We start from the raw sequence: 24,913 nt of genomic DNA on the forward strand, positions 1-24,913 counted from the left end.
GGACGGGGCTGGATTGCGCCGAGAAGGTGTAGATAGGCGGAGGTAGCCAAAAACACAGCACAAGCACCAAACCAAAGCAGCAGGCACACAGTGACCGGTCAATGAGCGAATTAAGCACGGATACCTTGCCTGCCCGGGGGAGGATACCTTTAATACACGTACGTACACTACCTAGGTAAGTATGCACAGCGTACGTAAACCCAGGGAGCATCAATTGCTGCTGTTCAGGGCGGGTGCATAGTGGCCAGGCTGGGGAAAGATCAAGATAAGAGCGAGGAGGAAGAAAAGGACAGGAAAGGCAAAGGCTGCAGCTCGTGCGTGCCTCTGTCTTGCAGTTCCAAAGAGGTACCTCAGGTATGTGAGTACCTAGGCAGGTAGGTTTAGGCGACATCAGATTATAGCAGCAACGCTACTAGCTGGCTGGCTGGTATCAATCCTCGGGCTCTTATTCTCATTATTTCTCTCTTGTTTTTCCTTTCCTTCTTATCCCCTTCCATCACCGTTCTTGTTTATATAACCCCTCTCGCCGCTGGATTGTTATGGTCTTGAACGCGCGGCGCAGCAGCAGCTCAAATTCAAGTCTGCCTACCTAGGTAGGTACATACAGAGAGAGGTAGGGACTCGACTGGCGTGGGCACTTTTTTTTTCCCCTGTCCGGGAGCCTGTAGATTGCTGAAAAGAGACCGCATTACTTCGGGATGCGCCATGCGTGATATCCGAGCCAGCATTGTATCTTCAGATTACCGGGCGCTTTTCTGGGATATTTCTGACCGACAATGACTGGACAAGAGGACATTGAAGGCATTGGAATCTCCTGTGAGGCCAAGACGGAGCACCTTACTGCGTAGTCGGTAGGGTTCTTGTGTCCTTCCTTCCCCGAAAAAACATGCGAGATGGACTGTGGGGATCTGAGGTGGCACTCTGCACTCTGCACACTGTATGATCGGCACGGTCCGTGGCTGCGGAGTACCTTTACGCGCACTGTGTGGATCCCGGCATGTTTCTCCAGTCAAAATCATACTGCGTACCTACATCGTAGGTACCGTAACGTAACAGACGCCTTAGTATGTGTAGAAGCTTACATAAGGAGCCAAGCCCAAAGTTTGCACCTTATTTTCTAATCGCCAGGCTAACATTATTTGAGGCATCTGGCTGAATGCTCGCTTAACTCGGCGAGCCCAGACTGACATTGGATAAAATATAGTATACGCGCATCTTTTAGCCGTCTCTCCTCCGCCGTCCGCCATCAGACGGCTACCACAGCGTCCCGGCCCTCGTCGCCGTGAGATATAAGATGGAGTTCAGCCACTAGGAATCTCTAGTACAATTTATCTTGGTTGCTTAGTCGTGGCCAACATTGGGCGAGACATCCATCTGGTCATTTGGTGAAGCCGGGCTTGGCACCGCGCGGTCGTGCCGGTGTGCCGTGAACACGGTACGGCGACGGTCGACTGCCTGGCTATTATTGGTAATTCCGAGGAATCTCCAACGACTAGCCTCCCTGTGGGAATGAGGTCATTGGCTTAGATAGGTACTGCCGAATCACCCCTCTTTGATCAAATACAGTTGGCAAACACTGTACCGCCCCGCCGCCAACACCGCCACCCACCGCCCGCTTCGAAAGTCGGGCGCGTCGGTTGTCAGTGGAATTCGACGACCTACCTTATGTAATGATCCTCATGGCAAATCAACCCCCGGAAAGGAGGAAAATTGCGTAAAAGCAGCATTTTCCCACACTCCTGCTGTGCCCAAGGCTTTCGGTACCGGAACTGGCTCCGACCCATAGTCACATGAAGCCTGGAAGCACGCGACAGCTTTTCTTTCCAGCCCCGGCGCCCTTAGTCCGGATCGGCGAGCCCGGTCGCGATGCGATCTCACTTAATAGTGCCCACTACCTTTTCCCGCTGCTCCGTCCCGGGTCTGTCACCCCATGGCCGAGACCCGATTGAGGCAGTTCATCGGCTCGAAACCGATAACAACCGACGGCCAAGTAGAGTGCGTGCGCATGCCTTCTATTTATACGCCAAGAGGCGTCGTCCGTCACCACCGAACAGCTTACGTAGTGTAGTCCTCGTCCTGGTAGGCCTGAAGGCAGATGAGATAACTATCGTTGGCTTGGCCGAAACCACCGCGATTCGACGCCTTGAGCCCCGCGAATGAGTATCCGCTTGTTGCGTTGGCGATGAATACAGTCCAGCATCCAGCAATCGCTCTCCAGGCTATTCTTCTTCGCTCATTAGTCATGGCCGACGACAAGGCCTACAGTTTCCCACCCTAGAGGCTTAATCGACAGCGTGTTGCCATCAGGGACAGAGCCGAGATACGTCCACAGCAGCATGACGGGATATATTGACGCGCCAGCTCAGCCATCCAACTTGAGACAAGAATGGGGTATCCCAGCGCAACGGTACAAGGTCCCGAAATAGGCGATCGTTGAAACGGCTGAAAGCCAGATTACATAAGCCAATAGGAATAAATGGATTAAAAAAAAGTCTTGCTCATCGGCCCTGGTCTGGTGTTACAGCGCTTCCTGGCAGCATCATGCGCAGGGGACGCCTGCTTGTCTGTCACAGCGCCCAGCCTTAATGTAGGTACGCAGTAGACTGTAGTACAGTTTTTATCCGCGATGATGACCGAACCGATTCGAACAGCCTGCAAACATGGCTGGTTTGCGTCTCCTACCGGCTTGCCTCGACCGCCGCCCACATTGGTGAGTCCTTGAAGTGGACACAAGATCATCGGGTCGCATAATTCAGCGATAAACGAGGCCCTCTACCGTTGTGGAATGCTAATAAATAGTAGATACTGGGCTGAGATGAAGGGGGTCCGGAGAAGCAAGCCCAAGTAGGCAGGCAGAGCAGCAGGCGACTGAGGACAATACCTGCCGACGCATATTCTGTGTAAGGAAAAGCTTGCCTCAACAGGGCCGTGTCACGACGAGACGGTCGATGGCAATTGCGGCGTTATTGCTTCTTCGCCCTCACCATTGCTTCACCAAGTCAACGTAATCGGGCACAGCGAGAGTCACCTTGTCAATGAGAGGTGTGCTTAATGTTGCCTTGTCGCTCGACCGGCATGGCTCACAACGTCGCTAACAGCGTCAATTAGGCCGGACACTCGGCAGGAGGTAAAAAAGGACAACGTAAAGCTGGGTAGAGGTGATGGTGATTGCTGGAAATACCTAGCGGGTGGAGGGAATGATGGTAAGGGAACCACCGGGGAATGTCCAGGCCGTCGTGGGTGGGTAGGTGGGGGGAGGGTATATGCTGAAACAGGAGGGGGAAGGGGCCAAGAGAAGGAGAACGGGGACGAAATGCTTTTTGCATTTGCTGTACATATTTACACATCTCGTAATTACCTAGGTAGTGTGATCAACCACGATCGTACCTACCTATCTGTAGACAAACTTCGCAGCGAGCAAAGATGAAATGGTTGGAGTTCGGGGGACGAACGAGCAGCAATGCAATGCAGTTTAATACGCGAACACCTCTTTTCTTTTCTTTTTTTTTTCTCTCTCTCTTCTGCTTTTTTTTCAGACAGGCATACCTAGTACAACCTACCTAGGTAGTGTGAGTGTGTGTGTGTTCATACTTCACGTCTATTAGGGGAGGTGGGATGGATGCCGCACCGGCATTCGTCATCCATGCAGGTTGGGAGCTTCCAGGCTTCCTTTTTAGAGAGCGGCTTCGGATTCTGACCACATTTGTTCACAACATAACCATCGTGTGATGCATCTTAGGTAGGCCGAGTATCCGATATCCTGATTGTAAACGAGAGTGGGAGTTTTTTGGTGTGGTTTTTTTTTTTTGAGACACCCGCCGGTGCAGATGCACATACGCTTACTTTCCCTCTCTCTCTCTCTCTCTCCCCCCCCCCCCCCCCCCCCCCCCGACCCCCCTTTTGGGGGGAACTCTCGGCAGACGAAACGAGGGATGTGCAGTGGCTTGCGGCGGCAAGATTCACGGGTTTCCTAGCGCAGATCATGCTCGGTTCCGTTGGTTGTCGTCGGCCGACACCGACAGAGGCAGCTGGGGGATTGCCTTGTATGCGTACTGAGATACCTACAGGGGCTACCACGCTGCCTATCGCTGTCCCTCGCGCTACAGCTGTCGCTATCGCCGTCGCCGTCGCCGCCGCCGCTGCCGCTAACGACTCCACAGTCTACGCTGAAGGTGGGGGAAGGAGGGAGGCGCTGTAAATCTTGTGGACCGACCGCTCGGCTGCCCCTGGCCTGGCTTGACGTCAAGCAGGGAACGTTGCCTCATCCGCCATGCTGGGCTTTGACTGCGCCCCGTGTCGCGACTACGGATGGCTCCTGTCCAACCCCCTGGCTAACAGGAGGGGGACGACTAGCAGGGTCTTTGGCATCAGACGAAGACGGGGGCCGATAACTCGACAAGGACCAGGTCAGAGACGGGCGGAAGGGGAGGGAGCCACACTCGACAAACTTTTGCACTGCTTGCTATACGGACATTGTTCAAGAATCAAGAGCAGCTTCGTGTGCTCCCATAGGCCGGGACAGGCGCTAAAAGGTAGAGTAAAATAAGATAAAAATACGACGACAACGGCCCAGCTAGCCAATACGTGGGCAAGATACTTGGTTGGCATTTACCCCGTTGCAGAGGAGCCGAACATTAGAGGAGCTTTCTGGACATGGGATGGCAATTATCGACTGGCCCATTCCGTCCAAAACTTATTATCGTACGCTCTTAGAACACCGGACGTCCCCCCCTTGATTGAACGCGATTGAACGTCATCCCTGACCAAGTGGGCTCGCTGTGGCTGTCCACGCGGTAGCCTCCCTCAGATCGGATCTAGACTAAGTTGGGGTGTTGCATCCGAATGTGACTTACAAGTTACCACACCTGGTATTATCTGGCTGCCGAGCCAAGACATTGTGTAGAGTCCCGGTGGCTTGCTTACTCCGCCCCGGCTCCTCTAACCTGCAGATGCCGCACCTCGAAACCGAAGGAATTGAAGATTGAACGAACCCAAATGTAAAATAGATAACTAACTAGTCAAATTAAAATACCTCTTCTCTATATTGCAGGATGTGATGCGCGCCCGGCATGGGGGGGACGGACCTGACCTTGCTTGCATCGTCGGACTGGGCTGCCGGGCATGAGGCACAAGAACAGACACACACACACACACGAACGTGTACGGACCTTTGCTTGGTTGGTACGGTGCATCAGCTGCACCTCGGACCCTCGAGTACGTTCTTTCCCACCCCTCCCTCTTTTCGACAAGTACATACTACCTAGATAGGTAGGCAAGGGACTGTGGGACGGTTGGTGTCTTGTCCGAACGGATAGCAACATCCTCTCCCTTCCCAAACTGACAACCTCCCTCGCTTGCTTCTCTCACTTTGCACCTTATCATCTCCGACATGGCCAGCCATGGCCTGACACTTTGTCACCATCCTTCGTCTTCGACATGAGGACTCTCTGGAGCACTGCCTCGCCTCTATTTGACGCGACAGTGCTGGTTGAGCATGACTCCGACGAGGTCCACGACAGTAAAATCCAAGCAGAAAGGGATACCCCAGGCTGTCATCGGTGCCTTGTGCTCTCACTCTCGCTCTGACCACAAGGAGGCCGGCCCCCTTTTTTCCGCCAAGGGGAAATGTGTACCGCTCCTACCCACCCACCTGCCTGCCTGCCTGCCAATTGCGTGTAAGTCGTCAGCACAAGAGGTCTGGCAAACTACCTTCCTTCCCGTCCGCTTGGGTGTCCCCCTCCCCAATAGGTAGGTAGTCCACGTCCCTCCCGTCTGATCTCCCCTCCTTCCCGGCCTAACCCTGTTCCTATTGAGCCTCGACCCTTCCTGTAAGTGGACTGGCTTCTTGTTGCTATACCTATCTTAATACGGCAATATCCCTCCTGCCACTCTAGATCCGAGATATCACCCTCTTCTGCCCCCCCCCTCCCCCCGGCGCTCTCTCCCTTCCCATTACTCGAGTCTTTTCTGTCGGCTTCTTTCCTTCTTTCTTCCAACGACCGCCCTGTTTTTTCTCTTCGTCTCATTCTTTACTTTCCCTTCTACCCCGCCGGGCGCGTGCCTTGTCTACTTCATCCCTCCCGCACACACCTTGACCGTTGATTCTGCATTCTTGCTTGTCTTTGCCGACGACTTGTTTCGTCTCTTCTAGCTCTCATCTTGACTCGAACCGACTCGCCCTGCTTCGGACTCGACTCGCTGGGTCCGTTTGCTTGCACCTTGGTTGGTCTTGTCGCAGACTACCTCCCACTATCCTCCTTCCCGAACTCGACGTACCGAGCCTTCTTGTGGCCTCGTTCGCCTCTCTCATCTTTTCAACCACCCAGGCATCTACCTTGCTTATTTCTCCTTCTGGACTCTTCGGACTGAGCGGCATTTTCGCCCAGGCTGTCGCGCATCGACGCCTTTTTGCCTCAGCGCCAATTCCAGCCGAGGCCTAATATCGAAACTTCGGCTACAGGTCAGACCATGACCTACCGTATGACGTTGTGACAGGTCCGGTCCTACACATCACGAGTATCTTCAGATTCGGAACCGGTAACGCCAAAACCTTTCTTCGACTAAGGCGCCCTACTTGACTGGTACCGTCTCGCTTCTGTAGAGCCTCTCGCCCCCCCAACTATCATCATGCGGTGCCATATCTTGGCCCAGGGCGCTGTTATGGCAGCTTTTCTTGGGGGTGTTTGCGCGCAGTTGGATTCCTTGTCGCCTTGTGGTGTAAGTCCAGTTCTTGTTTGCTCATAGTCCTAGTAAATGCTCAAGAAGGTCTTTGGAGTCCACAATGCATCAAATGAGGCCTCGATTGAGAGAAAACTAGGCGTGCCTTTGAGCATTGCACTTGAGATACTGGCTAACACAAGAATCTTTGTCAGGTTGCATGCGTCAACAACGTCATTGCCAAAGGCTTCGGCTGTGCATCGGGGGACAATACTTGTCTTTGTAAGCAACAAGACTTCATCTTCGGTGTTCGAGATTGCGTCGCGCAGTCATGTACGGCGGATGAGTCTACCAAGGCCAATGACTACATCGCCGGGCTATGCGCAAGTATGTAATTCCATTCGCAGATCTAGTGAAAGCCTCACTGACTTATCATACTAGCTGCCACCAGAGCTCCTCCCGCTTCGACCCCGCCGCCCTCCACACCTGCTACACAGCAATCAACAGCCCCAAAGGCCCAGCCACCACCGCCAGCAAGCACTACTGCACCAGCTCAGGCCAGTGAAGCTAGGACTCTGATTGCGTCTGCTCCCCACAGTTCAGCCCCTTTGGAAGCAACCAGGAAACCCATAACCGAGGTTGCACAGGCGACTCAACTCCCAACTATTACCCCCACAACTTTGGTAAGTAAATGGCCATGGCTTGGTCCAAGATTATGAGAACTGACGAGTGTGCCAGTCCGCGTCCGTTAGGCCGCAATCCTCGATAACCACGTCATCTACGCCAACTTCCGCTGGGGCTCGGCCGTCACAATCTGCTTCGGCCCCGGACGCTGGGGCTGAGAATCAGACCAGCGAAGCCTTGAGCCTTTCTACGCCAGCCATGGTTGGAATTGGAGTGGGTGCAGGCGTCGGCACCATCGCTGTAGGCGTGGCCTTATGGCTTCTTATCAGGCGACCGAAAACCCAGTTGCGCTCGATGCAGATATCTGGCCCAATGCCGGGTTCCGGAAGAGATTACACAGGAGGCATCGTTGGCATAAAGGAGAGGAATCATTCAGAACTGGATGCAAGGTCGAAAAGGTACGAAGATATGGTGCCACGCCAGTCGCCGAGACGAGTGATATGAAGATTTCCTATCGAGGCATGCCGTTTCGCTTCAAGGCGTATTGGGCACCCGGTCTGTGGTACTTGTCGTTCAGACACATGGCTCGGAGTCCTTCCACAGGCCACTCTAAACAGCAACCCGAACATGGCCTCGGCTTTGGGGCATGTACGCAGCGTGTCAGGGTGATGCCTGTTACGAATTATGACTAGACGAATGTTCGCGTCTTGTGGCGATGAACTGGGAAAGGGGATAATTAAACAGCGGGGCATTATACCATGGGAGGGGCGGGCTTCGCTGCGGAAACGCGCTCGATTGCTGAGATAAGTACCAAAGATGGCGAATATGGCGTAATGGATCATGTTCTATGGCGGGTTTCATTGTACATATTCTTACATATTTCTGACTGATACAGTATGGGTTTCTCCCAGCACCTTGATCAACGCATCGCCGTCCCAATGTTGTTTTTCGCTAGGTAGTTTGGCTACCACGAGTAGTAAGGTCTCTGAGCCGTCACGGGCCGGTCAGGCAAGTGAACCCAGGGCTTCCTCCGCGCCTGCTTGGCAAGCTTCTCCTTGTACTCCCGTATTCTCGTCTTCTCCTCCTTCAGCACGACCGAAATGCCTGGAACATCGTTAGCATAAAAAGAAACGCAGTGGGTTATTAGTGATTGAGGACGCACTGGTGGAGGGTGACTGCATGATGCCGAATCTACCTCTGCCCTTGTAGTCGAGCTGCTTTGATCTCCAGGGCCCTCTGCCAACCCAGGCCTGGGCAACATATAGCCTCGTTGGGTCTTCGACGGTCAACGTCTTGCCATCCTTGGTCTGGATCTTGATGGGCTTTGTATCCGCATCTCCGCCCTGTCTCTTGGCCTTGCCCGGACCGATACCCATACCACGCGTAACAACAGCGAGATCCCTTGCCTCCTCCAGCTGGTACTTGACCTCCGCCGCCATCTTCTTCTTGGAGTACGACATCTGCAAAACTGCCTCCTCGAGCGTCTTGCCCTGAATCTGGCGCGCCAGATGCACGAGCTTCTTGACACTAGTCTCCAAAAAGGGACTCTTGTGCGCCAACTCCTTCTCAGTTTGCGCAATGCGCTCTGAACGGCTGACACGGCCGTTCCGACGGACCATCTGGATAACCTTCTTTCTCTCCCAGCGCAGACGGCTTCGCGGATCGGGGTCGAGTCGCCAGGCGGTGGTCTCCGGTGTCTTCAGAGAAGCCTGCCCCATGTTGGCCTTGGAGCCCATCTTTCCCTTGGAAACGGCATCATCGACCTCCTCTTCGAAAATGGAGCTAGACATCTGGGGCTGTTGTTGCTGGGCAAAGCGCTGACGGACTTTGGGGTCATCGAGGTTCTCCCCTCCCGTCATAGAATCATCGGTGCTGCCACGGCCACCCCGACGGTTTCCAAATAGACCGCCAAAGCTCCATTTGTTTCTAAATTGGGTAGCAGAATGGAGAGGCAAGATGAAAGATCGAGGGACCGGTCGAGCGATGGATTGGAGGGTCGAGGGAGCTGTAAGAACTGCTGGTCAGCCTGAAGGGGAATAGCCAAACATGAACTAGGTTGCCACAGAAAGACACTGGGGGCAATCCTAAAGGTTCATGTAACTCTAAGCAAAAACGTACCAGACGAGGCTAACCTCCTCGTGGGGAAGTTGAGGCTCATGGCTGTGACTGGTTGTGCTGGGTGACTACCAGCGAGCTTCACTTTGCACCCTTGACGGAGAAAAATGCCATCAGATCGAAAGATTCCACTCACACGCTCCGCGTCACGCCTGGAGTGTGGTCTGTGTCGGCTATCAGCCGTGGTTTTTCCTGAGCCGGAAATGCCTCAGCCACATTCACTAGGACACAGTCAGCCACAGAAGGCCTCGCTCAAGCCAGCCAGCCAGCCAGCCAACCAGAACGGAGCAGATTCAATCACAGAGATGGGTGCTTAGCTAATAGTACATGCCGGCAGCCGGGAAGGTCAGGAACCAAAAGTCGAGGACCGACAGCCAAAAGGCAGAACTGTAGGAGATAATTTAATATCACGTGATGGCCCCATCGCGCGATTTCATCAGACCACTCAAGCTACCCGAACAATTGAGCATCATCATCAATTCACCCTCTGGTACACGAAATCTCGGCCCAATCGATTCGCACAACTCTCACAACACTATTCATCACAATGGCCGGCACTACCGCTGTTAAGCCCATCACGGGTGTACGTTTCCCGCATCAATTGAGCCCGGTGTCACGCCCATGCCGGTCGCTGGAGGAAGAGAAGACAAACTGTTGACTAACGACGGATGATAGATGCTGCGACGCAACCTTGTTCTCGACCTTGGCATTGCTCTCGGTAAGCCTCACTATGCAGTGGACGGATGAAAGACTTTGGAGTGATCGGCTGCAGACCGGGGAAGAGAAGGCATGCAATCGGGAGTTGATCTCTGTCTTGACTTCCGGACCGACCTGCGTGCGCCGCAGCGCAGTTTCAAGCCTCCGCCCTGGTTGCCTTACGGTCTAAGAACCACCCAACTAACCATATCGCAGGTCTCGGCTTCGCCATGGCCAACGTCTACTGGTACGCGACCACCATTGCAGAGCCCTATTAACCTTGGAAAGGACCCCAACACTAAACTGCATGACAGGTACGGTTACCACATGCCGCGCACAAACGCCCGCGATAGCTACTACGCCAAGCTCGAGCAGCAGAAGGCCGAGGCCCGTGGTCAGAAGGCATAAACGACAAGGACAACTGACAGGGCATGATGAATGAGGCAGCGGAGTGAGTAAGAGCGATCTGTTAGATTGGGCGACGGGAGCGAGAGGGCATCTGCGATCTTAGACAAGATATGGGCTTCATCAGCTGGTCGACCAATCCCGATTGTACCATAGACACCAGCAAATCGAGTTGGAAGTTTTCTTATGTGCACAGCTGCCGTGCGGCATCTACCCTACCCTACGTGGGCGTGCTGTGGCGTTGTCCTTGCTGTCATTGTGTTATCGGCTGCCAAAGAGAGAAACCTGCATTGCCGGGTCACGTATGGCAGCAGGCGGACGGACGGCCAGGTGATTCGTGTCGAGAGAAGGCAACTGAAAGCAATGTGAGAACTGTTGTTCTGGGTCGTCTCATGTGCTGCCCGCATTGGCCGAGTTGGAGCATGCAATGACATGGGCTGCCGCGATAGCTTCGAATAGTAGGCAGTGGGCTTCCTAATACGCCATCACGCATGATGCATCGATGCTGTGGCTAACAAGGCCATGGTCTTGCGCAAAATATAGATTGAAGAGACTAAGTAGAGCGCACGATAGCGCCACCCTCGAGGCCGTATCCCGTATGAAAGTGGTTTAGGACATTAATGATGCCTTTAGACAGTATCATCTCGGCAACTCAGTGCAATGCTCATTCATCCTCCCATGCTTGTGACCATTGATGGTACACCGGTTCGTTGTTGTGTCCTTGTTCGGTTTTGGTGCTGCCCGTCGTTGGGGAGCTCCGTTGGGTGCTGTGGATCGAACCCTCCCATGCTGTCGTTTCAACTGTGAACGTGCCCTTTTTGTCTTGACATCTTTTTCAAAGACAAGGGAAAGCCCAACCTCCGTCAGCAACTCGGAGCATTAAAGAACAGCATCATCGGCGGAAGAGAAGGGGAAGTCAAAGAAACCTACTGCCGGAAGAGCCGGTGTATCGGCCAACATCGCACTGGGCTGTCTCGGGACTTTGAGTCGTCGACGTAGCACCGAAACTGCGTCATCTCCTTCAAAGCACACTTGGTCAAATCGACATTGGTGCCCCTCGGAAGCTTGCGCTTCTTGCCTTTGACATCGGCTTGGACGCGCAGCTCCAGCTCTGAGACGGGGAACACTTTGCACGGCGGTGACATTTTGGCGACGTTGGCAACGGCAGCGGTGGCAGCGGTGGCAGCAGCGCGCGATACGGGTTTTTGCAACAATGGAAATGCCTTCGGCAACAGCTCGGGCTGGCGCAAGGCTGCTGGGCGATGTCGAAGAGGCAAATCTAGAAGAGGTACGCGAATTACGGTTCACTCAATGTTTTCACCCCCAATCTTAAGGCGGATGTCGTGGGGTCGAGACAGGCTGCGTCGTCGATCGAGTGCTCTGTACAACAACGATGATGGGGTGATGTTTTTGTCAAGGTTGGGCCCGCGGACCAAACCACGGTGAAATGCTCGCGACGTCCTTTCGCCATTTCGCCCTTTCCCTCACCAGCGGTGTGTCGTTGTCACTATCATCACCATCACCAGATTTTTTCCTTTCTTAGTTGTTTTTCTGCTTCCTCGCCCTCATCGCATTACATCATTTAAGGAATAAAAATTTAAATACAAAAAAAAAGGAAGAAATGATAATGATAGTGATGATAATAATAAAGTCGCATTTATAAATCACTGACTTGAAACCTTTCTAGATCCTGAACGCATTCCGCACAGCACTCAGTCCTGACGCATCGTCTAGCAAGGCAAAACACCCAAAGAAGTATCCCATCCCTGGCCTGGGCGCCCTCGTCAACCGCAACTTCCGTGCAACGAAGTCAGCACCGCTAGCCGTCACTGGCCGTCACCTCCCGCTCATCTACTCACTCATCTCTACGCTCGTCTCGCAGCCTCACAACAAGACAGTGCTGGTACTCGACACAGAGCACCGCTTCGATGCAACACGCCTTATCTGTGGTCCAGATAATATCCGTCACGTCTACGTACACCGACCGGCCCGCCTCAGCATTCCTGAACAACATGGCGTCAGCAGCGCCGGCATGGGTCCAGACCAGGCTCGGGAACTCGTCGCGGCAGCCGAGAACTGGATGCTCTACGGCGATCACGCCAGCAGCAGCCGCGAGTGGTGGGGGACTATAGTTATCGGTGCCGTCGGTGCCGGTGACGTGACGGGTGCCTGGAAGGGCTGGCTCAGAATCGACCGAGACACCGTACCCGGGTTTTCACTTGGCTGTAGCGCAAAGGAGGCCATGGCAGATCGTCAGAGGCGCCAGGAAGCCGTCGATGCTGCACCATGGACTGCCTCTTCGCAGTGGGGAAGTTTCACCTTCACAGAGCCCGGTGATTCGGTTACTGCAACATCAATCGACTTAACCGATGTAGCCAACTGATGGGTAGAGCGTGCAGAGTAGGATGGGAATGAAGAGAAGAAACGTCAGGATTCCAAGACCGAAGAGAAGAAGCTGGTGGGTACGGGGATGGAGGGGAGTGTACATAGCAGGTGTCAAGATCCTCCTGCCTCAGCTCGCCCCCATCCCAACCCACGAGTCTACCTTTATCCACATGGAGATCAGCTTGCACCACGAGGACATCTGCAGCCAATGGAATAAGCCTTTAGGGAAGTACAAGGAGAGCAACAACAATAACAAGAACTCAACATTCCCGAGGATTGCGCCAGATATCTACGGCAGGGGGGTTTGCCCGAGCCGGTTATATGCGGTGAAATGAGGGGATATCGGGGAGGTGATGTTGCACTAACATGAAGCCATCCGGGACACAGCCAACACCTGCAGGAGGACGGCGCAGCGCCTGAGCGTGAAATGACGGTATTCCACAAGCTCGGCATCGGCCGGCCCAAGGGGGCAGCAGCGTGTTCACTTCGACTTGGGTATCCAGTCCGTCGTGTGAGCATGTAGAGCCACCTGTGAGTGTGAGCCAGTGGTTGATCAGACACGCTCCAGGCACCGTTGACGCTTACGGCGTACGGCTACGGCGCAAAACCAACAAATACCTGGTTGCCCAAACGTCTCCCATTCATAACTCCAAAGCACCGCACACGATGGCCAGTGATTAAATAACGTTGGCAGATTGGGGTACCACACATGCACACATCGAGGGAAGCCAGGAAAAGGTTGTAAGTTTTAAAAAAGGGGAACCTTGGCGTCTAATTGCGCCCGTGTATCGATTTAAGGTGTGCTGACAATAATATGTAGTTTACCTTTTGACTCTAGTCGTGATCTTCGTTGTTAACGCCTGTGGTATCACAATTTAACTCCTTTGATAACAAGCCAAGCCCAATCCAAATCAACCTCTGAAGCCCTGGGAGGCGAAAAAAACAAGAATGAAGAAAGGAAGAAGAAAAAACAGGATCCCAATAAACTCGCTCGTTTCCTGATATCTAAATGCAGCAGTCCTTCATGGTTCAAAGCTTAGCCTAGAATCGGCTGGCTGCGCTCCTCAAGCGGTGTTAGAACAGCACTGCCCCTCTCCTGCATGGCGCGCAGGCAGTCTGCTTCTCCAAGAACATCCTTCCGGAGGGAAGAAACGACACGCTTTCGGATCTCACGTTGGATACCGTAGCGAACAGCGTCCAAGACTGTGGGGACGGTGGCCTTGGGCTTGTAGGCAGGCTCGGTGCCGTCCTGGTAGACGCCAGTCTTGACGAGGATGCTGTGCCACTCGTTTTCGGCTTGCTCATTGTAGAGGTTTGTGCCACGGATGTCGCTCTCGGGCGTATCGCCGACGAAGTAGACAGTGTCGGGTGGCGCGTCGAGACCGTGCTGCTGACGTCTCCATTGCTGCAGCAGCCTTGTCGCGAACTCAAAAGTGCTCACCTGGGGCTTGCCGAAGGCATGGGTGTGCAGCTTGCCCTTCTTCTTGGTAACGTCTTTGAAGATGACTTCGAGCATGCGGCGAAGCGCGCCCATGCCGAGACGTACGTTGTCGTGAGCAGCGGACCAGACGATGTCGTTATGGGAGAAGTAGATTGGCGGGCCCTCGTCCAGGGTTTCGCTCACGGTACCGAGCTTGCCACCCTTGGACATGGCCAGGTCGAGCATGATCTGGATGTCGCCAGCCCAGTCACGGGAATCGGCAAAGACGAAAATGGCCTCGATGGTGACGTTGGAGAAGTCACGCTCGCGAGAGTTTTTCAGCTCTTCCGGCGTGAGCTTGCGGAAAGGAGTCGTGGCAGAGTTGTGCTTGATGATGTCGCCAGGGGTGATGACATCCTTGAATCCGTAGCCCTCGGCCACTTGACGGCACTTCTCGCCCTCGCCGCCGACGACGAGGACGGTATTGAAGCGCTCGGCCATTTCCCTCATAGGGGTGTGGCCGCAGATGAACTGTGCGGGAGAGATGTCGATTTGCATCTGCTTGGACAGATCGGCGCACCTCTCCTCTTCCGTCTTGCCACCACCGTTGGTGAGGAATATGTATGGACTAAAGCTCATGTTAGTCACGGACCATGATGGCAACCGGGTGGCAGTAGGTGGAGCAGGTGGTGGGGGCCAGCGACTGGGGAAGCGAACTTACATCTGAATACCATACTCGTTCTCGCCGTTGAGCACCTTCATGGCCTCGATGGCTTCGGGGATGGCACGGCCGCCCCTGATGAGGACGCCGTCGATATCAAAGGCAAATGCGAAGCTGTCGGCCACGGGAGCGTCGACGGCGGTCGTGGGGGTGACGGGTGATAGAGCCCCAGCCGGGCTGCCAAGAGGGGAGGAGCCGGCAGAGCCGCCGGGGGAGCCGTCGGAGCCATCGAGTGAGGAGTCGGGTGTGCTCAGGGCCATGTTGTCGAGCTGTTTCCGGGCAGCCATGATGTTCTCAATGAAACTGCCGGTGGAGGAAGTCCGGTGATTGGGAGCCATGTTGGGCGATTGTGGATGATGATAATAGCTTCGAGTATTGGGTTGTGCACAGAGAGACACGGCAAGGAAGGTGACGGAACAAGGGGGGGTTAATGAGAATGCCTGGAGCGTAGAAGCAGAGATAAGTGGTCTGTAATTAAGCAAAGCAAAATCTTTCGAGAAGGAACTGCCTTTTCAGCAAAATGGAGGGATGCTGAAGTCAGATACTGAAGCATAGAATAGATATCAACCCCGTCAGAAAGGAAGGGGGGGATACCGGATTATATAGTCTTGATATGAGAGCATCTTGACTTGATGCTGACGTCTCTCCCCTCGACCCTCTTCTTTTCCTTCCTCGACTGCGCGGTTTCGAGTCCCTTCCCGGCATGCATATGTACGGACGTCTCCGCAAAAACCAGGCAAACGCGGGTCCTTGGTCGGTGCAGCGACACCTTTGGGACGAGTTTCTTGAGTCGTGCATGGTGCGTGGATACCGTGGAGGCGAAGTAGGGTGAGAAGTTTTTTTGGATCCCAGACAGCGCGCTCGCTCCACCAGGACACAAGGACCTTACCTGCTGGTGGATTTGCTGCTTCTTACAGGACAGGATAGAGCCACACGGGCGGCCTGTCTTTGTGTCTCCGTACGGAGTACTGGGTGTACGTTACATGCGGCGGCACGTATGCGTAGCTAACAACCTGAGGTACCTAGACAGGTAGGTAGGTAGGTAGATTAGGTAGGCAGTGGTTGTACATACGTACTTGGTATCTACACGTTGATTCCATCGACGTCGTTTGGTATGTAGGAGAGGGTGAAAGAATCAGCAGCAACGTGAACGCGGGGGTAATGTCACGAGTGGATCGGCGATGATCCACCGTCTGTCCGTCTACACCTCACCGCCGCCGTCCTAAGATAAAGGTAGTTAGTAGTGAGGGTAATGTAAAGTCGTGTAGCAGCGAGCATTTGGTGCGTACCTGGGTGTACAAGTATAGAGTATACATCGCGGGATAGACGTCGGCAAAACCAGCGAGTCGACCAGCAAGCCGCCAACAATTGGGTGGCCAGGGCATGGTGTAGAAGGCCCCATCGAGTCTCCATTTTGCCAACCGTCATGGTGGAGACTTTGGAGTATTCGGGCTCCTTCGTTGCGGCTGCAAAAGGTTCCGCAGTCGAGACAGGGCAGAGCGCGAGGACAGCGAGAGGTGAAATGCCCCGAGGTGGTGTTGGTGGTGATGATGATGATTAAGGGACCGATGCGGCAGCGATCGACCCTGCTTTCTTCCCATGCGGTCTTGGCAGGCGACGAACATCCAAGTATGCACGCTGCCGTCACACCCCCCGACGTCGTCGGACCCTGAATTTGGTTCGTCGCATGCCTGTAGACAAACAAGTCTCAAGGCTTTGGAGGCTCTGGTCCTCTCTAGACTAGACTAGACTAGATTAGACGTGATTCCACATCGTCGTCTAGGAGGTGCTAGGGTTCGTGTACAGTAAGTAGTGCAAGGTACTAGGTATCTCACATGTCTTGCCTCCTACCTCCATCCCTCCTCATATCAGTGCTATTTCCATGGTCCGGCACTAGCATAGCGTAGTATAGGAAGAAGATACGGATACAGGACGTTCGACTGGGGCCAGGGGAAGACGCGACAGAGAAAGGGTACATCCGCACGTTGTTTCGTCTTTTGTTGATGACCCGTCAATCAGTGTTGCGTTCTGCCCAAGTCCAAGACAGTCAGTATCAGAGCAGCGCCTCCTGGCTGGCTGGCTACCTCCCTCTCTCCCCTTCCCACCGGCACACTGCACTGTACTACTTACTTACTCCGTAAATTGGCATTGCTTGCCAGTCCATCCCTTATCGATGCGTCCATGGTGTACACTACACTACCTAGAAGGCAGGGAGGTACAGGGATGGTGCCCGCAGGCTTGTTGCGATAGCAGTGACAGCGATCCACAAATGCGAGAATGCCTTTGCACCACAAGGTGGAAGTTGCATCAAGGACACTGTCATGTCAGTGTACGTATGTATGCATGTACAGTTAGGTAGTGTAGGAGCATGCGTGCGTGCGCGCGTGCGCGCCGTTGCCGTTGTGTATGGCTGAGTATGTATGGCTGCCTGCCAACAGGGTCCGCTCCCCCACTTGGTGTGGGCGGGTCGGTGTCCCTCCGGCGAGTCCGCAGTGACGTCAGAACATAAGGGTTTCCCTGAAAGAGGGGGGGGAAGTCGGTCGCGGTAAAGCGCAGGGATCCGGGAGGGAGAGCAGCGATTGGCGCTCGCCCAGCTGCTCCGCTAGACGGGCCGAAGGAACATCCGCACCGTTTACGTCTTAGATAAGAAGGGCCCCTTGGCGCAAACACCCGGGACTTTTCAGCGGCGCCGGGCCCGGGAATTCTCGGTCCCACGGGAATCCTAGGGACCTTGGCCCTGCATAACCGCGCTTGTCTCACCTCATATTAACTCGCACTGCTAAGTGAGCTTGGTGTAAACTGGTTTAGGATGCCTTGGAGGAAAAAACAATGTGGTAATGCGAGGAAACGTCGCCTGCCTGTCCTTGGCAACTTGTTCATCCATCCACCTAACCATCTCATCAGGGTCAGGGTACACTGGCAATTAGGATCCAGGGCAAACAACTGGCTCCTGACTCGACGAATGACGCGCCTTTATCCGTACCCATGTCAGAGAAGGGGAGAACCACAAGTCTACACACAGAACAAGACCGTAGGACCACATAACTCCAGACCATCCACATGTGCATCTTTTGTGGTCTTTCCGTTTTTTTTTTTTCTTGCATCTCTGGGGGTTTCCGCTGAATTGTGCGCCAACCCTCCACGCCTTCTGACGGTGGGGGTGAGGGTGAGTTTAATGCAGTTACTATATCTGGTAGATGCAGAAGAGCTTCATGATGATGTACATCATCGTACGGTGGTCTAGTGTAGTGTACATCCGAACCCGGCCTCGCCTTTACATATATTTATCTATGTACCTCGGGTGGACGAGGTGCCTAGCCGTACAGACACAGGCATATGCCTACGAATTAGTGCGGGCATGTTCTATTCCCTACCTCTTTCTTCTTCTTCTTCTTCTTCTGCTGCTTCTCCATGGCTGCATAACTACGCCATCGGACAGCTTTGCCGAGCCGTATCAGGAAGTAGACCGAACGAAGAACAGGCCCCAGCCCGGCGCCATCATTGTCGCGTCCTGGTGCCGCCGCGCGCGCTACTCGCCGGTCGCATTGCGATGCCGTCACCGTCGGCCCAGGTCCAGGTCAGTGTCTATACCCCCTCTCCTCAACCCTTGTCGAGCCCCGCTCCGCCCCGAACTCTATCTCTGGGTATCCGTTAGGGAGGGATGAATGTACAGTACGTGTAGGTAGACTATCCTGTCACCAATCACGTCACAGCTGCCGTAGACTAGAGACTATCAATGCAGTCCTCTTCGTCCTGTGCGCCCGCTCTAGCAGCAGCGGACATGGCAAGACTGAGAGAAAGAAAAGGGGGGGAAGAGAAAAAAGAACCCCTCCACCGATAACGGGACATGTTGCAGGAATAAACCCAAAGGCTAGCCCTGGGCAAAACCCATGCATGGCCTTGTAATACCAAGCCGAGGGGCCGGTGGGGGGGGCTGATAGCATCAATGGGCTAGCGTGATTGGGCAGGATCTGGGCGCTCAAGTGGATTGGGTGAGACGCCACTCACTTGCTACGAATAAATCATACATTCCCAATCCTTGGAGGTGCGTTTCACCCTTGATGGTGACGGATGAGGGTCGTTGGATGGCTAAGTAGTCCTTGTCTCCGGTGTTGCTTTATCCCTCATTCCTCATTTCTCATTCCTCACTCCTCACTTTACCTGTAACCTCCTTTCGCTACCTATGGCGGGAGACTTCCGGCTGCTCAATCCAGGCACTTGAATACATACTATGTACAGCCAATGAATTATCTTCGTGGGTGAGTGACGGCGCTTATTGAAGATTGACAAAGAGACCGCCATCGACCAGTAGCTGCGCACCCGTCACGTATCCACTGAGGTATTCGCATGCCAGGAAGACGGCTGGTCCGGCGAGGTCGGACGGCACACCGGTACGCCCAAGGGGAATGCGGCCTTCCGTGTATGCACGCTTGGCATCATTCGCCAGGTCCTCCTCGTTGAGCTGCGTCTTGATGGTGCCGGGGAGCAACGCATTGCAGCGTATGTTGTACTTGCCCAGTGCCACGGCAGTGCTCTGCATCAGACTGAGGACGCCGGCCTTGGTGGGGGTGTAATGGGTTTGCTGACCGCCGCCGACGAGGGCGGAAATGGACGAGATTCCAATGATGCTACCGCCCGCGGGTGACTGCTGACTCATGTGGCGAGCGGCGGCCTGGACGACGTAGAAGGCGCCATCGAGGTTGGTGCGGACTGTCTTGGTGAAGAGGTCCGGTGTCAGCTCGAGAAACTCGGCAAATGTGCAGATGCCGGCGTTGGAGACGCAAATATCAAGACGATCGTTGCCCGAGTGCTCAACGGCGCGGGCAACCAGCCGGGCAGCAGTCTCGGGCTCGCGTACATCGCCAATCTGGTCGGCCAAACGGCCGGCGTTGGGATTTTCTTGCCTTGCGGCAGCAGCGTCGGCAATCAGAGCATCGAGGTGGGGTTGATCCTTTTCAAGGCCTAGATGATTCACGACGACGTTTGCCCCCTGCTTGATGTATTCGAGAGCAATGGCTTTTCCGATGCCGGTTGTGCCGCCTGTTATAATGGCAGTCTTGCCGGCGAGCAGGTTCGTCGGAGCCATTGCGGTGACTCGATATCGTTGGCGCGGCTGCTTAGTTTGGCATCAAGGGTTGAGGTTGAGTTAAGTGTCGGATGCCGAGAAGGCGGTCGGCTTAACTTATTTGTAGTTGACGATGTGCAGAACGATCGACGGTTGGTGGTGGAGCGGGGGAAGGAGGGAAGGGGGTGAATGTGCAGCGAGGGCGGCTCAAGTGAGACCCGACGACCGAGCCAAGAAGTCACGATGGATATTTTTCCTATTACCTACTTACCTAGCTAGGTACCTCCCTACCTACCTACTACCTTCCTAGGTAAGTAGGTAGGCAGGCACCGAGATACGTATCCAGACCTAGACTCTCTACGTGCGGTCTTCCTCCACCTTGCCCCCCGCGTCGTCGGCGTGAATTACAGCGAGCCACCCCCGCTAACTACCACCTGACTCCATGTGCCAATAACATGCATCGTCTCATCCTCCCTCCCTTCCTTCCCCCCGACTGCTACTGCGATGCAAGCCGGTGTACCTTGACAGCAAGCAACATCCGGAAATCCTCGTGCATCATGCGCACTTGACCAGGCTGGCTCAACCCTCGCAGTTCAGCCCGCCTACCCCTTACTGTTATTATTCTTGTCCAAGACACTTGCCTGCATGCAAACAAGTTTCTGTGCTTGCTGATAAAATATCATCTTTATAGCTGCTCCGGGATACCGCGCGATCAGGGTGCACGCACACAATCTCTCTCTCTCTCTCTCTCTCTCTATGTGTGTGTGTGTGTGTCTCATGTTGTTGTCGAAAACTCAGTAGGGTTTTTTCTAGTGTGATTTTGTTGAGCAACCTGCGCTACACAATACATGGCCGCGACGGATTAGATGATGTTTAGCTAGCGCCCTCCCCCCGACCGTTTCCTTGGTCTATCGTCGTCGCGGCGTAACTCCTATGCTTTCCCTATTTCGAAGAAGTCGTGAGATCCTGCACCTTTGTCGTCACGTCATGCACAAGGCCTTTCGTTTCACTCGTCTCCGTCCCCTCCGCTGGCTTAAGCGGTCTCTCCTGTACTTGTTGTCAGCACTGGGCAGAATACATCGTCCGATTCAGCAAGGCCGCTTACGGGGTTGACGTTGAGCAGTGACCTGCCCGAGATGAGCTTCGACCTCACTGCCGGGTTGATCGTGAGTCCAAAGCCAGGCTTGTCGAGGTCCGCCGTCGTCAGGAAGCCCTTGGTGGGAATGGGTTCGTCAAGGAACAGGTCTCCAAAGACGGGCAGCACGCTCTTGCCGTCGGGCGAGTTGGCCAGATACTCCTGAAACGGCGTGTTGGGCTGCGACATGACAAAGTGGTAACTGTAGGGGCCACTGGCGTGCGGGACGACGGGGATGTCGTATGCAGAAGCCATCGCCGACACCCTGAGCAGCTCCGTGAGACCGCCGAGCCACATGACGTCCGGCTGGATAATGTCCAGATTGCGGCCCTCGATGAGCTTGCGGAACCCAAAACGGGAGTACTCGTGCTCTCCCGTTGTGAACTTGATCGTCGGGTGTGCACGTTTGATCTGCTCAAAACCATCCGTGTCGTCGGGCGACAGACACTCCTCCCACCAGTTGATGTTCAGGTCTTCGCAGGCCTTAACAATCTCAATGGTGTATGGAACGTTGAGACTCATGTAGCAGTCAACCATGATGGGGAAATCGGGACCGACGCTCTCGCGATGCTTGCGCAGGAATTCGACGTTCTTCTTGAGACCGACATGGCCTTCCTCCGGGCAGTAGGGGAGAGGAACCTTGCCGCCCCAAAAGCCCATTTCCTTGGCCGCACTAGGCTCGGGACCGGTGCAGTAAAAGTCGAGACGCTCCTTGGTGGCACCCCCAATCAGTTTATATACGGGCTCATTCCTCAGCTTGCCGAGCAAGTCCCAGATGGCTAGATCGATGACGGAGATAACGGCAAGAGGGAGACCCTTTCGGCCGTAGAACATGGAGCCTCTGTACATCTGCTCGAACAATAGGTTCGTGTTGCGTGGGTCAGCACCCAGGAGAAAACGCTCGAAGTGTTGGTGGACGAGCCAGCAAGCTGGAGGGCCTGTGTGAACCGCCGTCAGCTACGTTGTCCCTTGATACGAGGGTCTGTCATGCAACATGCCTCCAAAACCAGTGGCAAGGCCGACGGTGCCGTCGGTCGCTTCAATCTCAATAAGGAAAGAGCCGAGAACGTTGATACCCCAGCTCGTTCTCGAGTTGCGGTACTGCTCCCAACGCGAACATGGAGTGGAGATGGGGCTGTCAATGAGCCTGTCCATTTCGCTTGTCAGTTTATGCTTCCCTGGTGGCTGCGGCGGTCTTGCTGCAGAGGCGCGGCAGTAACACATACCAGTGGCCGCCCTTGACGTTGTGGTAATCCCCGCCTGAGCCGACGCCCCCAATGACGAACGTCCGGATCTCCTTGATGGAGGGGAAAGATCTCACAGACGCCATTGTCCCGGTGTGAGTCTATGTCTGGTTTTCTTTGCGTGTGCCTGTGTGTCTGTACGTGTATGCGGGTGTCCTGGAGATAATACCACGGAAAAGGATGAGGATAGAATGGCACTGGGCGACAATGGAGAGCAAGCAAGGGGGAGTGTCTTTTAAGATAAAGCCGTGACCCGGATTTTCCCAGACACACGAGGCTCGTCAACGAGAGTAAAACAAGCACCGAATCAGGGGAAACGCAGCTGGTAAGCCGACCTCCTAGGTAGAACGAGCCTCTCGGCTTAGTGGGGAGGGGGCGGGGGTATTGACGAGACAGATTAGTTCGAGTTTGCGGTGGACGAGAAGCTTTTGGAGGTCGGTGTCAAATATCCCGAGACCAGCCTCGGAAGCCCAGTAAGGCATGTAGAAGAGCCTCCCCCCCCCCCCCCCCCACTTCCACATGCCGGGCTTCGGGGATGGAATGCCACTGATATTTGACCTTGTCTGCCTGCCTAGGTAGTGAGTGAGTGTGGTGCTGCGTGCAGGTAAGGCGATGCGGCGACCATCGTCGCCCTGGACCAATACAAGCACGATTCTCAAGCTCGGGGCTTCCCATCACGGGGAAGAAGAGGAAAACTCGAAGCTGAGCGACAACTGAAGCCCATGGCCTGCCACGCATTGATTGTTGGCTGGCGAATCTGCCAAGTGGCTGAATGCCTGGCTACCAGGTATCTACTTGGGTACAAAGTAGTGCCCTCCGGGCCATTCATGACCGACCCCATCCCCGACACTCCGCATTTCTGGTGGACCCCACCCAAGCGAATACGGGGATAGAAGGTCCGCCCCCCCGCACGCACATGAGGTGGAGACAGTGGGGTGACCCAGAGCACTTGGGTGTTGCCGTTGCCGTTGTTGTGTTGATCGGGAGTTGTGTTATCGGACCCGATCACCGGGGCGCGGCCATGATGCATGTGGTCCGTTACGGCCTACGAAGACTCAAGCCTCCCCGGATTTCCGAGAAAAGCCCATCGTCATGGAGATGGCACAGTGTGATGGTCCGCTTCTGATCACCGTATCTCAACAAGTGATTCCAAGGGGGGGGGGTTGTTTTGTTTTATTTTGTTTTCTTTCCCTTCATTTTTTCTTCCTTTTCTCTATCTATCTCCTTTTCTGGTTGTGGGCTTGAAACTAGTTTGCAGTCGCCGCGAAAGATATCATGTCACGACGAAGAACATGGGCGTGGTGAACATGGCGCGCTGTCGGATTACCTATCTAGCTATACATGGTGGTTTTACCCCTTCAAATATCGATACGGGTGAAGGGACATGTTTCGTTCATAAACTCCTCTCGTTCCAATAGAAGAAGTGAAAATATTGATTTCAAAAAACAAAACCAGCTCTTTACTGCGTGCGTAATTTGGAAAGATGCAGAATCGTATGCATGTACCTGGAATCGGGCCAAGCAGTGAGTGTACTGTAGTGTGCTGCGCGGGGCGCCGCACCTGCCTTACCTCGGATGGTCCTCTCCCTCGCTTCTCCGCATTCTCTATTCTCCACAACCCCCCCTCCTTGTGCGGGCAGCGGCCAAGACAGTCTCGTTACCTTCCATTCTTGCCTTCTTCCCCACACTATCCATTTTCATCCTGCCGCCCCCGTTTACAGTTGCTTCTTCTACTACCTAGACTACCTACCTAGGTGGGTAGGTAGGCATAACACAGTACCTATTGTCAATTCCTCTTGCAGCGTCTTCATCTCAAACTTGGACAACGCTCGATTCATAGGTACACAAAGTGGACGCGGGTCCAGCAACGAGAAGAAAGCACAGCAGTCAGTGCGGCCCCTTCTGCCTGACCACCGTCCGTCCTACATCCTCACCTGCCTGCCTACCTAAGGTATCTAATTCATAGTTTACCTAGGTAGGTATGAATCCGCACTTGATTAGAGTCCACCGCAGCCAGTCACTCTTTGGAGAGACAGCCATCCCACACTCACTGGCAGCTCGGCTCGATGCTCAAACTCGATTTAGCCTGTCTCCCATCTCATCGTCTCGTCCAATCCTAGGCTGGCTTGTTCTCTCCCCGCCTCCGCTTCCTCCTCTTTTTCCCCTTTCCCCCGCTCTTTAGCACCCCTGTCTGGTCCCCGTTCGCGGCACGTGTGGGACAGAAAAACAAGAATACCCCGAGCCCTTTCCCACTTGCACCCAGACCTTTCCCCCCTCTGCTCAACATTACCCCGAGGTTCCCAATCTTCTCCCGAATCCGCGCGTTGGCATCTCTCACAAACGCCAGCGACTCCAGCGCACTCGCTCGCTCTCCTAGCCCTCGCTCCCGGTGTCACTCTTCTCGGGCCGAGTCACCGAGTGCTCGCTATCTTCTGGGTGCTGCCCGC

The 24,913-nt window shown here is 54.4% G+C and overlaps 9 protein-coding genes across 9 annotated transcripts; 3 read left to right on the forward strand and 6 right to left on the reverse strand.

Moving 5' to 3' along the window:
- Positions 1–1,667: 1,667 nt before the first annotated feature.
- LY79DRAFT_561061 (uncharacterized protein) lies at positions 1,668–2,529 on the reverse strand. Its single transcript, XM_060558383.1, has 2 exons — positions 2,069–2,529; positions 1,668–1,995 (listed from the first exon to the last, which is right to left on the reverse strand). The coding sequence occupies exons 1-2, from the start codon at positions 2,242–2,244 to the stop codon at positions 1,956–1,958; spliced, it is 216 nt and encodes a 71-aa protein (XP_060411675.1). The 5' UTR covers positions 2,245–2,529; the 3' UTR covers positions 1,668–1,955.
- A 4,224-nt stretch (positions 2,530–6,753) lies between these two features.
- LY79DRAFT_592094 (uncharacterized protein) lies at positions 6,754–7,499 on the forward strand (the record flags this gene model as incomplete). Its single annotated transcript, XM_060561372.1, has 4 exons — positions 6,754–6,819; positions 6,861–7,044; positions 7,165–7,340; positions 7,410–7,499. 4 exons carry the CDS (start codon positions 6,754–6,756, stop codon positions 7,497–7,499), a joined length of 516 nt encoding a protein of 171 aa, XP_060411676.1.
- A 609-nt stretch (positions 7,500–8,108) lies between these two features.
- On the reverse strand, positions 8,109–9,616 carry LY79DRAFT_561074 (ribosomal protein L22/L17). The gene is made up of 3 exons (XM_060558384.1): positions 9,400–9,616; positions 8,444–9,286; positions 8,109–8,385 (listed from the first exon to the last, which is right to left on the reverse strand). Exons 1-3 carry the CDS (start codon positions 9,437–9,439, stop codon positions 8,246–8,248), a joined length of 1,023 nt encoding a protein of 340 aa, XP_060411677.1. The 5' UTR covers positions 9,440–9,616; the 3' UTR covers positions 8,109–8,245.
- A 327-nt stretch (positions 9,617–9,943) lies between these two features.
- On the forward strand, positions 9,944–10,500 carry LY79DRAFT_671698 (the record flags this gene model as incomplete). Its single annotated transcript, XM_060563945.1, has 4 exons — positions 9,944–9,979; positions 10,072–10,114; positions 10,309–10,339; positions 10,407–10,500. 4 exons carry the CDS (start codon positions 9,944–9,946, stop codon positions 10,498–10,500), a joined length of 204 nt encoding a protein of 67 aa, XP_060411678.1.
- A 661-nt stretch (positions 10,501–11,161) lies between these two features.
- LY79DRAFT_520499 (uncharacterized protein) lies at positions 11,162–11,642 on the reverse strand (the record flags this gene model as incomplete). The annotated part of the gene is made up of 2 exons (XM_060555246.1): positions 11,162–11,327; positions 11,428–11,642. 2 exons carry the CDS (start codon positions 11,640–11,642, stop codon positions 11,162–11,164), a joined length of 381 nt encoding a protein of 126 aa, XP_060411679.1.
- A 68-nt stretch (positions 11,643–11,710) lies between these two features.
- On the forward strand, positions 11,711–12,880 carry LY79DRAFT_592097 (uncharacterized protein; the record flags this gene model as incomplete). Its single annotated transcript, XM_060561373.1, has 2 exons — positions 11,711–11,785; positions 12,185–12,880. The coding sequence occupies 2 exons, from the start codon at positions 11,711–11,713 to the stop codon at positions 12,878–12,880; spliced, it is 771 nt and encodes a 256-aa protein (XP_060411680.1).
- Positions 12,881–13,659: 779 nt separating this feature from the next.
- On the reverse strand, positions 13,660–15,460 carry LY79DRAFT_300240 (HAD-superfamily subfamily IIA hydrolase). Its single transcript, XM_060552278.1, has 2 exons — positions 15,024–15,460; positions 13,660–14,930 (listed from the first exon to the last, which is right to left on the reverse strand). The coding sequence occupies exons 1-2, from the start codon at positions 15,359–15,361 to the stop codon at positions 13,919–13,921; spliced, it is 1,350 nt and encodes a 449-aa protein (XP_060411681.1). The 5' UTR covers positions 15,362–15,460; the 3' UTR covers positions 13,660–13,918.
- Positions 15,461–18,864: 3,404 nt separating this feature from the next.
- On the reverse strand, positions 18,865–20,434 carry LY79DRAFT_561178 (short chain dehydrogenase). The gene has a single exon (XM_060558385.1). It carries the CDS (start codon positions 20,107–20,109, stop codon positions 19,297–19,299), a length of 813 nt encoding a protein of 270 aa, XP_060411682.1. The 5' UTR covers positions 20,110–20,434; the 3' UTR covers positions 18,865–19,296.
- A 132-nt stretch (positions 20,435–20,566) lies between these two features.
- On the reverse strand, positions 20,567–22,978 carry LY79DRAFT_661089 (mandelate racemase/muconate lactonizing enzyme domain-containing protein). The gene is made up of 4 exons (XM_060562786.1): positions 22,450–22,978; positions 22,222–22,370; positions 21,194–22,161; positions 20,567–21,135 (listed from the first exon to the last, which is right to left on the reverse strand). The coding sequence occupies exons 1-4, from the start codon at positions 22,551–22,553 to the stop codon at positions 21,031–21,033; spliced, it is 1,326 nt and encodes a 441-aa protein (XP_060411683.1). The 5' UTR covers positions 22,554–22,978; the 3' UTR covers positions 20,567–21,030.
- Between the last annotated feature and the right edge of the window lie 1,935 nt (positions 22,979–24,913).

This window comes from Colletotrichum navitas, assembly GCF_030913465.1.
Source record: "Colletotrichum navitas strain CBS 125086 chromosome Unknown LY79scaffold_53, whole genome shotgun sequence".
Lineage (NCBI taxonomy): Eukaryota > Fungi > Ascomycota > Sordariomycetes > Glomerellales > Glomerellaceae > Colletotrichum > Colletotrichum navitas.

What these genes read in the sequence shown, in the direction of transcription:
- LY79DRAFT_300240 (XM_060552278.1), bottom strand. Translation starts at nt 15,361, where the DNA reads ATGGCTCCCAATCACCGGACTTCCTCCACCGGCAGTTTCATTGAGAAC. An exon ending in AACGAGTATGGTATTCAGAT is followed by an intron (nt 14,931 to 15,023) that starts GTAAGTTCGCTT and finishes CATGAGCTTTAG; the next exon opens with TCCATACATATTCCTCACCA.
- LY79DRAFT_561061 (XM_060558383.1), bottom strand. Translation starts at nt 2,244, where the DNA reads ATGACTAATGAGCGAAGAAGAATAGCCTGGAGAGCGATTGCTGGATGC. An exon ending in CAGGCCTACCAGGACGAGGA is followed by an intron (nt 1,996 to 2,068) that starts CTACACTACGTA and finishes ATGCGCACGCAC; the next exon opens with TCTACTTGGCCGTCGGTTGT.
- LY79DRAFT_561178 (XM_060558385.1), bottom strand. Translation starts at nt 20,109, where the DNA reads ATGGCTCCGACGAACCTGCTCGCCGGCAAGACTGCCATTATAACAGGC.
- LY79DRAFT_661089 (XM_060562786.1), bottom strand. Translation starts at nt 22,553, where the DNA reads ATGGCGTCTGTGAGATCTTTCCCCTCCATCAAGGAGATCCGGACGTTC. An exon ending in AACGTCAAGGGCGGCCACTG is followed by an intron (nt 22,371 to 22,449) that starts GTATGTGTTACT and finishes CGAAATGGACAG; the next exon opens with GCTCATTGACAGCCCCATCT. An exon ending in CCTTGCCACTGGTTTTGGAG is followed by an intron (nt 22,162 to 22,221) that starts GCATGTTGCATG and finishes CGGTTCACACAG; the next exon opens with GCCCTCCAGCTTGCTGGCTC.
- LY79DRAFT_561074 (XM_060558384.1), bottom strand. Translation starts at nt 9,439, where the DNA reads ATGAGCCTCAACTTCCCCACGAGGAGGTTAGCCTCGTCTG. An exon ending in GAGGAGGTTAGCCTCGTCTG is followed by an intron (nt 9,287 to 9,399) that starts GTACGTTTTTGC and finishes CAGTTCTTACAG; the next exon opens with CTCCCTCGACCCTCCAATCC. An exon ending in CATGCAGTCACCCTCCACCA is followed by an intron (nt 8,386 to 8,443) that starts GTGCGTCCTCAA and finishes ACGATGTTCCAG; the next exon opens with GCATTTCGGTCGTGCTGAAG.